Source organism: Oncorhynchus nerka, linkage group LG10 (assembly GCF_034236695.1).
Source record: "Oncorhynchus nerka isolate Pitt River linkage group LG10, Oner_Uvic_2.0, whole genome shotgun sequence".
Classification (NCBI taxonomy): domain Eukaryota; kingdom Metazoa; phylum Chordata; class Actinopteri; order Salmoniformes; family Salmonidae; genus Oncorhynchus; species Oncorhynchus nerka.
This window is the reverse complement of record NC_088405.1, coordinates 78,512,918-78,523,854: the sequence shown is the minus strand read 5'-3', so window position 1 is coordinate 78,523,854 and position 10,937 is coordinate 78,512,918. Positions and strand designations below refer to the sequence as shown.

The 10,937-nt window shown below is 43.2% G+C and overlaps 1 protein-coding gene across 1 annotated transcript; it reads right to left on the bottom strand.

The window, feature by feature from the left end:
* Positions 1 to 2,556: 2,556 nt before the first annotated feature.
* Positions 2,557 to 10,585, bottom strand: LOC115136045 (creatine kinase M-type). Its single transcript, XM_029671398.2, has 8 exons — positions 10,477 to 10,585; positions 8,777 to 8,985; positions 5,558 to 5,712; positions 5,235 to 5,367; positions 4,366 to 4,537; positions 4,116 to 4,239; positions 3,382 to 3,571; positions 2,557 to 3,086 (listed from the first exon to the last, which is right to left on the bottom strand). The coding sequence occupies exons 2-8, from the start codon at positions 8,967 to 8,969 to the stop codon at positions 2,908 to 2,910; spliced, it is 1,146 nt and encodes a 381-aa protein (XP_029527258.1). The 5' UTR covers positions 8,970 to 8,985; positions 10,477 to 10,585; the 3' UTR covers positions 2,557 to 2,907.
* Between the last annotated feature and the right edge of the window lie 352 nt (positions 10,586 to 10,937).

The window sequence follows — 10,937 nt, the reverse complement described above, 5'->3', positions numbered from 1 at the left end:
CATGGGATCTCCACCAGAATATAGAGCATGGGATCTGCACCAGAATATAGAGCATGGGATCTGCATCAGAATATAGAGCATGGGATCTGCACCAGAATATAGAGCATGGGATCTGCATCAGAATATAGAGCATGGGATCTGCACCAGAATATAGAGCATGGGATCTGCACCAGAATATAGAGCATGGGATCTGCACCTACATTTCCTCATGGGGGACAATAAAGTCAGTAAGTAAGTAAGTAAGTAAGTTAAACAAATATTTGCATTTAATATTTGTAACTGAATACATACAGTACAACCTATATACTATTGTGAAGGTGTTACTGTGCATACTGTACCCCGTACAGAACTTCAAGGATTTTCTCCATGTCCGCCTTCACAGCACCTCCTTTTGACTTAAACAAGTCCAATAGTTTTGGTGTATAATCGTCCAGATTCTGCATAAAGGTGGACTCGAGCAACAGTTGTAATTCTTCTGAACTCTTTCTTAATGAGAGAGAGTATAGCTTTCGTCTGTCCCCTCGCCTCGACCCAGACTCGAACCAGGGACCCTCTGCACACACAGACAACCGGTTGAAACGCTATTTGCACGCACCACCGCTAACTAGCTAGCCATTTCACATCGGTTACACATGTGATCTGCATCAAAGGAGCAGAGGTCCTGGCTGGTATTCCCAGTGTTAGTCATGTACCTTGTTTATGGGCCTCATCTATGGCTTAAATCTAAGGTACTCCAGAGAACTGAAATATACCTTTTGAGGTGTTCCAAAAAGTATTCTTGGACCTTGATGATCTCAGGACCTCCCCATGGCTCCAAGCTCTAAAGATGAAGTTACTTGTTTTCAGAGATATCTATGAGAACTCTCAAAGGGCCACTCACACACTGTGGTCTAAACCCTACTCAGTAAGCTGAAAAGATAGTTGCTAGGTGGTATAGGAGCTACAGTATAGATTATGTTCTTTGTCAGGTGAAGTCATAAGAGACAAAGAAGCTTTGTTTACTCCATACTCCTTACTCCATATGCGCTAGTGGCTATCTGAGATTATTTGTCAGAAAGCTATCTGGATGTAACTTTACCTAAGGAGGCAAGGTGGAGTTATACCCAGAATGCTTATACCTGTCAAAATATTATCCATAGGGGCTTCACTAGTGCATATAGAGTCAGGTTAAAGGAACAATTTGGCATATTCAGTGGCAAGAAAAAGTATGTGAAAACTTTGGAATTACCTGGATTTCTGCATAAATTCGTCATAAAATTTGATGTGATCTTCATCTACGTCACAATAATAGACAAACAGTCTGCTTAAACTAATAACACACAAACAATTATAAGTTTTCATGTCTCTATTGAACACACTGTGTAAACATTCACAGTGTAGGGTGGAAAAAGAATGTGAATTGGATTTAATAACTGGTTGACCCTCCATTGGCAGCAATAAACTCAACCAAATGTTTTCTGTAGTTGCGGATTAGAACTGTCATGAGGAATTTTGGACCATTCATCTTTACAAAACTGTTTCAGTTCAGCAATATTCTTAGGATGTCTGGTGTGAACAGCTCTCGAGATCATGCCACAACATTTTAAATCGGGTTGAGGTCAGGAATCTGACTGGACCACTCCAGAAGGTGTATTTTCTTCTGTTGAAGCCATTCTGGTGTTGATTTACTTCTGTGTTTTGGGTCGTTGTCTTGTTGCATCACCCAACTTCTGTTGAGCTTCAATTGTCCGACAGATAGCCTTACATTCTCCTGCAAAATGTCTTGATAAACTTGGGAATTCATTTTTATGTTGACGATAGAAAGCTTTCCAGGCCATGAGGCAGCAAAGCAGCTCCAAACCATGATGCTCCCTTCACCATACTTTACAGTTGGGATGAGGTTTTGATGTTGGTGTGCTGTGCCTTTTTTCCTCCACACATAGTGTTGCGTGTTCCTTCCAAACAACTCAACTTTAGTTTCATCTGTCCACAGAATATTTTGCAAGAAGCGCTGTGGAACATCCAGGTGCACTTTTGCGAACTTCAGACGTGCAGCAATGTTTCTTTTGGACAGGAGGGGCTTCTTCCTTTGGTTGAAAATGAATTTCTATGGGGGTAAACGTAGGAAAAATGGCATAGCACAGCATCCAGAAAAACTGTTGCTTTCAAACTAGGGATTTTGTGTAATTGTGGTAAACAGTAATTTTGCTCATATATTATGCATGTATGAACTACACATTGACACGTCCAGACCAAAGTGGGAGGTTTAAAAAATACTTAGTAGTCAGGAGCATGTCTTTAAGAAGTTTCTCAAATGGATTATATATATATTTTTTACATTTTATACCAAAGTAGAGTAATTCCAATAAAAACCAGTGATGGCCAGTGTTATCTTAATTTGCAACTATTTACTGAGTTACAGAATATCTGTGAAATGTACACTTTTGAATGTGTACCATTAACGCAGTGTAGTGTAGGACCATATAGAGACTTTGACTGTTAAATTGAACACTATTAGACTTGATTTAACATTTGCAGTGACTTATCATGAGTGTATGACCAAGAAAGACCAATCTGTTTTGGTTCATGAGGCCAAGTTTATTTAATCACAGTTTCAATTATCATTTTTCTAAAAACAAATTTCAAATGTACGTGAGGCCACATCTGTCAGGCAAGCTGACTTCAGTGGAAGCTGATCCAGGATGTTACAAACTGAACAGGAGAGAAGTGGAAAAAATGGCGCAAGGAAGAAAAAGAAAGGAAAAAAACAAAAGAGAAAGAAAAGGCTGAAGGAAAGAAGAAAAATAGGTGAGCAGTGAAGAGTCTCTAGAGCGAGCATCAGTTTCCCCTAAGCGCCGGTTGGTTGGCTCAATGGCAAATAACTTGAAAATAGAAAAACAAAATACGATCAGCGACGTCAACAACTCTTTACTTCTGGGCGGGGATCATGCCGTCGATGGCCTCTCCCTTCTCCAGCTTCTTCTCCATTTCCACCATGAGCTTGACACCATCCACCACCATCTGGACCTGAGCTACCTCAGAAGATCCCAGACGGTCAGCGTTGGAGATGTCGAACACTCCACCCACGGAGGCGGTGTCCACGCCACCTGTAGAGAGCAGGGAAAAGGGAGAGAGAAGCAGGTTTAAGTGTATGTCTCAGACAATCTCTGCAAAAATTACTCATACTGTAAATTATCCAATATCACCAAAAATAACAGACTCAATGAACAGACGTCCTAACCGCTGTGGACATGGCTATTTCAGAAAAGCTTTTGCTCATCTTAATCTCTGTTCCTTTTTACTTGTTGTGTGGTAAAAGGGAAGACTATCGTGATCTGTGACGATTTAGAGTTGAATATATCAGCAGCTGCTCTGGATGTTTTTTGTTGTGTGTGTGTGTACCTGTGCCACGCTTCTGCAGACGCAGCCTGGTCAGGATCTCCTCAAACTTGGGGTGTGTGCTCAGCTTGGGCAGCTTGACGTGCACGCCACCACGCAGACCAGTTCCCAAGTTGGAGGGGCAGGTCAGCACGTAGCCAAGATGCTCGTTCCACATGAAGCCGTGGTTGTGCTTCTTGAAAGTCTCCTCAATCTGTCAGGTGAAATAAACTCTGTATCAACATTCTTGTAATTGTCTCTCTGCGTTTTCATGTCTTTTCATTGTGTTAGGTGTGTTTTTCTACCATGTCAAAATGGCAGCCAGGTTACCCGTGATACAAGTCAGTATTCAACGGCCATACATATCTGAGAACGTCAGGAGATGACGTGGAAACCGGCCACTAGAGGCAACAGTGAGCACTGTTACCTTCAAGTAGGTGTCAGATTTGCTAGTGTGTTGTGGACGGGGCTGGTGGATGGGCGTAAGCATCTGCCTCTGATTCCAAAGTTTTTGAGATTTTTGTTTTACGTCAATTCTTAAACTTAACCCTTACCTTAACCATTCAGAGTTAATGCCTAAATGTAAGATTTCGGGGCCAAAACTTAACCCTAACCTTGAAAATGTAACCTTAAACATTTTGAAATGTGATGTTAGCATCAACTTCAAGACTTGACATTTGAGAAACATGGATGAATGTCTAATTCTGACGTGAGACTGTGAGAGCTAGTTGTAAAATGGTTTGAGTACCAGTACATACTCTTTTCAGACCAACGCAGAAGCGTCTGAAGACCTCCTTCATGTTGCCGCCCTTCTCCATGGAGATGACACGCAGGTGATCCTCCTCATTCACCCAGACCAAGAAGCTCTTGGCATCGTTATGCCTTAAAAAAGGAGGGATGAGGTTTCACATGATACATCACTATGATACATTGTGGGATATTCTGTACAGTACAATACAGTATTGTTTTGGTTGACTATTGGTATGGGTCTGTGTTCTGGGTACATACCAGATTCCTCTTGCATCGGGCCAGTCACGGGCCATACCAGCACCCAGCAGCAGGGGGGAGACGGGCTTGTCAAACAAGAAATGGTCAGCGATAAGCTGCTCCTGCTCGGCATCGGTCATCTTATTCAGGGGGTAGTACTTTCCCTTGAATTCACCGTCCAGGGTGTTGAGAGCTGGAGGGACAGAAAACCCCTCAGTTTCCGCTCACTCTCAAGATGGTATCTCCCTGCCTGGAGTTATCTGACACCATGCACTAGTCATTGCAGCTAAGGATTCACTTTTGATCTCTATTTCCAATTATCTAAGGCGTTCCTAAGAATTGGATCTCCGGCCTCCCGAATGGCGGTGTTGCCGCATCACTACTGCCTGGGGTTCGATCCCAAGCTGTGTCACAACCAGCCGTCACCGGGGGTCCCATAGGGCGGTGCACAATTGGCCCAGTGTCCTCCGGGTTAGGGGAGGGTTTGGCCGGGGGGGCTTTACTTGGCTCATCACGCTCTAACAACTCCTTATGGTGGGCCGAGCGCCTGCAAGCTGACTTCGGTCGCCAGTTGATCAGTGTTTCCTCCGACACATTGGTGCAGCTGGCTTCCTGGTTAAGTGAGCGGGTGTTAAGAAGCACGGCTTGGCACGTCATGTTTCTGAGTAAGCATGATTCAACCATCGGCTCTCCCGAGCCCGTTGGGGAGTTGCAGCGATGAGACAAGATCATAATTGTATCTCACGAAATTGGAGAGAAAAAGGGGGTAAATGTTTTTAAATAAATACATTTGGATCTCCATTTTTCATTTTGTTCGTTTTATTGCCTAGCTTCATGCATAATCCTGTGTATACATATGTCCTGTAGCTATTGATAGCTGGGAAGCTCACCCTCGACGGACAGTTTCTCCACTGCTCTGCGCTCGCCACGGCTGTTGTGGGGGGGCAGGGTGTATCCTTTGATGCTGCGGCCAGTACGCACACGGCTGGACAGGACGTAGTTGGGGTCCAGGTCATCACCTCCCTATACAGAGAGAAGGTCACAACAGAGTTTCAGACCAGAACATTTAAAGTGTCTCAAAGAAGTTTGTGATTCCCAACCTCCTATGTAGAGATTATTCAAACATTTTCACACTGATTTTACTCAGCAGTACTCTTTGGCATTTCGTATAGGAAATGAAACCCATAAACATGTCAGAAGAATTAGACACTACCTTCAGGTTCTCAAAGTTCAGGTCGGTCTTGTGCTTGTCTGTGGGCTTGTATCCACTATGACGGTCTGAGATGATGGGGTCCAACAGATCCTTGAAGATCTCGTAGGACTCCTCATCACCAGCCACGCAGCCAACAGTCATGATGAAGGGGTGACCTGAGGACAGAGAGAGAGGAGTGGAGGAGGAGGGTAAGAAGGCAGCACATCCACATTAGTAGACTAACTGACATTAATATACCACTCTGTGGTGTGAAAAATATGCTATAAATATCTGCTGCATATTTAATAAGGTAACCTGCATATCTATACTAGAAATGGCACCGGAGAAGAAGACTGATGATCTATGTGTCCCCAACCAATTGTGTTTTTGTTTATTTGTGTTGCTTGTAACCTATTTTTGTACTTATTTTGTACATAATGTTGCCGCTATCGTCTCTTATGACCGAAAACAACTTTGAATAAACTCCACTTCCTTCCATTCTGCTAGCAAACGTGCAATCTTTGGAGATTAAAATGGATGACATACGCAGAAGATTAAACTACCAACGGGACATTAAAAACTGTAATATCTTATGCTTCATGGAGTCGTGGCTGAACAACGACACTATCAACATACAGCTGGCTGGTTATACGCTGTACCTGCAGGATAGAACAGCGCCGTCTGGTAAGACAAGGGGTGGCAGACTATGACTTTTTGTAAATAACAGCTGGTGCACGATATCTAAGGAAGTCTTGAGCTATTGCTCACCTGAGGTAGAGTATCTCATGATAAGTTGTAGACCACATTATCTACCGAGAGAGTTTTCATCTGTATTTTTCGAAGCAGTACATACCCTCACAGACTGAGGCTGGCACTAAGACAGCATTGAATGAGCTGTATTCGACCATAAGCAAACAAGAAAACGCTCACCCAGAGGAGGCGCTCCTAGTGGCCAGGGGACTTTAATGCAGGGAAACTTAAATCCGTTTTACCAAATTTCTATCAGCATGTTAAATGTATGTACTCCACACTATACTCCACACACAGAGATGCATACAAAGCTCTCCCTCGCCCTCCATTTGGCAAATCTGACCATAATTCTATCCTCCTGATTCCTGCGTACAAGCAAAAATTAAAGCAGGAAGCACCAGTGACAAGATCAATAAAAAAAGTGGTCAGATGAAGCTAATGCTAAGCTACAGGACTGTTTTGCTAGCACAGACTGGAATATGGTCCGGGATTCCTCCGATGGCATTTAGGAGTACAACACATCTGTCAATGGCTTAATAAGCGCATCGATGATATCGCCCCCACAGTGACCGTGCGTACATACCCCAACCAGAAGCCATGGATTACAGGCAATATCCTCACTGAGCTAAAGGCTAGAGCTGTCGCTTTCAAGGAGAGAGACTCTAACCCGGAAGCTTATAAGAAATCCTGCTATCCCCTCAGACGAACCATCAAACATGCAGAGCGTCAATACAGGACTAAGATCGAATCGTACTACACCGGCTCTGATGCTTGTCGGATGTGGCAGGGCTTGCAAACCATTACAGACTACAAAGGGAAGCGCAGCAGACAGCTGCCCAGCAACACAAGCCTACCAGATGAGCTAAACTACTTCTACGCTCGCTTCGAGGCAAATCACACTGAAACATGCATGAGAGCACCAGCTGTTCCGGACGACTGTGTGATCCCGCTCTCCGCAGCCAATGTGAGTAAGACCTTTAAACAGGTCAACAGTCACAAGGCCGCAGGGCCAGACGGATGATCAGGACGTGTACTGCGAACATGCGCTGACCAACTGGCAAGGGTCTTCCCTGACATTTTCAACCTCTCCCTGTCCGAGTCTGTAATACCAACATGTTTTAAGCAGACCACCATAGTGCCTGTGTCCATGAACACTAAGGTAACCTGCCTAAATGACTACTGACCCGTAGCACTCACGTCTGTGGCCATGAAGTGCTTTGAAAGGCTGGTCATGGCTCACATCAACACCATTATCCCAGAAACCCTAGACCCACTCCAATTTGCATACCGCCCCAACAGATCCACAGATTACTACGAGACAGCCTATAGGGAAGATGTCAGAGACCTAGCCATGTGGTGCCCGGACAACAATCTCTCTCTCAACGTGATCAAGACAAAGGAGATGATTGTGGACTACAGGAAAAAGAGGACCGAGCACGCCCCCATTCTCATCGACGGGGCTGCAGTGGAGCAGGTTGAGAGCTTCAAGTTCCTTGGTGTCCACATCACCAACAAACTAACATGGTCCAAGCACACCAAGACATTCATGAAGAGGGCATGACAAAACCTTTTCCCCCTCAGGAGACTGAAAAGATTTGGCATGGGTCCTCAGATCCTCAAAAGGTTCTACAGCTGCACCATCAAGAACATCCTGGCTGGTTGCATCACTGCCTGGTATGGCAACTGCTCGGCCTCCGACTACAAGACACTACAGAGGGTCATCTATGCATAGTCACTTTAATAAATCTACATACATGTACATATTACCTCAACTAACCGGTGCCCCTGCACATTGACTCTGTACTGGTACCCTTCTGTATATAGTCTCGCTATTGTTATTTTACTGCTGCTCTTTAATTACTTGTTACTTTTATTTCTTATTCTTAGCCATATTTTTTTAACTGCATTGTTGGTTAGGGGCTCGTAAGTAAGCATTTCACTGTAAGGTCTACACCTGTTTGTATTTGGCGCATGTGACTAACACAATTTGATGTGATTTGAGTTATATGGTTGTGGTATTAGTATGTCTTGAGCTAGCTGAGGATTTAAAAACAATCTAAGTATGTATTTCAGCATCCCGGTGCTGAAATACACAACCATATAAATCAAATCATCCCGGTGTTGAAATACATACTTTTTTTTTTTTTATCCTCAGCTAGCTCAAGACATACTAATACCACAACCATATAATATAACATTTCAGAATTGACATTATTACAAGTAAGTTGACTGATGGTGACTCAGTGTTGTTGCTAGCAAGTAGCGTGAACAGGTCTTGAGCAATGTATGTACAGCTCTGTAAGTCACTTTGTATATAAGTGTCTGCTAAATGGAATATATTATTTTCATATGTAATTATTGCAATTGTATTAGGATCGATCAAACCCTAGAGCGCTAACTTGGTTGTGCAGACCGTCTCAGTTCTACCTTTGACAGTTGTGTGTTTGGTGGCTATCCTCAGGGGGTGTTTGGGAGATATGTGGCACTCACCAGGGTTGTCGACACCAGTCTGGATGACGTCATCCAAGGTGAAACCAGAGGGGGTCTGCTTGTCCCTCAGCTTGGCGTACATGTCCTTGGTCAGCACCTTGGCCATGTGGTTGTTGTGCTTGGTGAGGTCAGGGTACTCCTCCTCAACTTTGAAGTTGAGTTTGAAGTTGTTGTGGGTGTTACCGAAAGGCATGATTGCGTTTCTAACACTGCAGGAGGGAAAGAAAATAAGAAATCTTCAGATATTTATTGTCTAGTTGCACAGAAAACAATCCACAAATCCTAATAGTAACCGATTTGAAAGGAAGTTCACTGACAGCTGAATAAAGTCTACAAGGAGTGCTCTGTCTCAGGGTAAGAGAAACTTCCTTAGCCAAACATTTAAAAGATTGCTGCGGGATACTCAATAGAACAGCTGCAAAAACTCCTAGTGGTGTGGATACCCCGTATCCTAGTTACAAATGTCAGTCAACGTCCCCGTCCATTGGGTCATGTTTCTGTTCTGGAATAGATAAGGTGGAGGAGCACTTGTGTGTTGGGTATTTTTAACACCCTCAACCCAAACCTTACATCCTCTTCAACATTCCACCCTTATCCTATATTCCCTTTGCCCTCTTACATATGCAACATATTTCCAACCTCTCCTCTCCACTCATGCAAAGAGCCCCCCTCTTCATGTCATTACCCTTTGCAGCCCCTCTTGGTTTTCCATCACAATATCTTGGAACATTTAGCTACCTTGATGCTCATCACACGTGAAGTCTTGTGAAACAACATTGCTGTTTTAATAAAGGTCAACTCATGAATTAAATTGTATTCACTCTACTTGATAGGCCATTCTCAAATACATAAATTGTATTTCATTTATTTTCCTTAAATGCATTTGGTTGGCATGGAATTTACCTCAACCTTTCTTGAAATATTTATTTAAAAAATGAGCACATGATCTGGACTTAACTATTGACGCACTTGTTGCATCACATGCCCATGTCCAAAAGCAATGAAAATGGTGTGACTGTTACAGTAACTGTCCGAAAGCAATTGCTGGACATTCTAGACCAGCTATCTTTTTACACCTGTTCCACAGCTGTGTATAGCCCTCATACTTTATCTGATTGTGATACACTTACTTATGTATCTCAGTATCCGCGCCAGAGAACCATTTGCTGACACAAAGCTTATATAACTTTGCAACAGTTCACAACTTTACAATTCACATCTTCATTTCCAGATAAATAAATAATCATCAAATGAACCAAGAGAATCAGACTCCTACTAAAATATCCTGTTCATTATCCCACTGATCTGAAACCCTTCCAGATTGCCCCCATATGTACATTTACTGACCCAGGACTTATTTTTGCATCATTAAGTATATTGTCATTTGAATTAATTATTTGCACAGAAGAAAAATACAAAATTATATGATTAAAACTAAAAAAATGAAAGAAAAGTGTGTAGGAGAGGTAAAAAAAAAAACCTGAGGAGCTTAAAAAGCACCTCTCCCTTTCAAATAGGGACACACAAAAATAACAGAACTCCGCTAAAATCAAAAATGTGCACCATTCAATTTTTCAAACATTTTCTCCCAATAATGTTTTAGGTCAGAAGCCTTTCCGAGTCCAACTAATCCAAACCGCCACACTGCCCTTATCCCAAAGCATTAGCTATTCATACAAAGCACAGCGTTGCATTTTTACCTGCACACCAGACAAGAAAAAAAGTAACAGTCCTTGGGATCAGATCCTGTTCACCAGAGCCAAAATATAGAGGTCACCCAACTCTGAAGATTCTTGAGCTCTTCTTATATACCAGGCAGACACGCAGCCATTGGCTGCCCATTTTACCGCATGCTGGTCTCTCATTGGCCCAATCCTGTGTCTCTGATACCCAGTTTAGTTTACGGAAGGACTGGATTTACATCTGTCATCCAAGGCGGGGCTGCAGCTGCACCTTACCCCTCCCTGCTCTCCCCTCCCTGTCCGCCGCCATAGTGCCTGTGGTAGGGGATCTAGTGTTTTTGTGGAGTCGATCCAGGATTTTTGCAGTCGACTCCTGACTCTAGCTATAATTGAGAGTGTGTGTATACGCACTCATGCACTGTGTGATTGACTAGCGATGCATACGGAGCTGTCTGACAATCTACTAACCAAAATAATCA

What these genes read in the sequence shown, in the direction of transcription:
- LOC115136045 (XM_029671398.2), bottom strand. Translation starts at nt 8,969, where the DNA reads ATGCCTTTCGGTAACACCCACAACAACTTCAAACTCAACTTCAAAGTT. An exon ending in GGAGAAACTGTCCGTCGAGG is followed by an intron (nt 4,538 to 5,234) that starts GTGAGCTTCCCA and finishes CTGTCCCTCCAG; the next exon opens with CTCTCAACACCCTGGACGGT. An exon ending in CCCGATGCAAGAGGAATCTG is followed by an intron (nt 4,240 to 4,365) that starts GTATGTACCCAG and finishes TCCTTTTTTAAG; the next exon opens with GCATAACGATGCCAAGAGCT.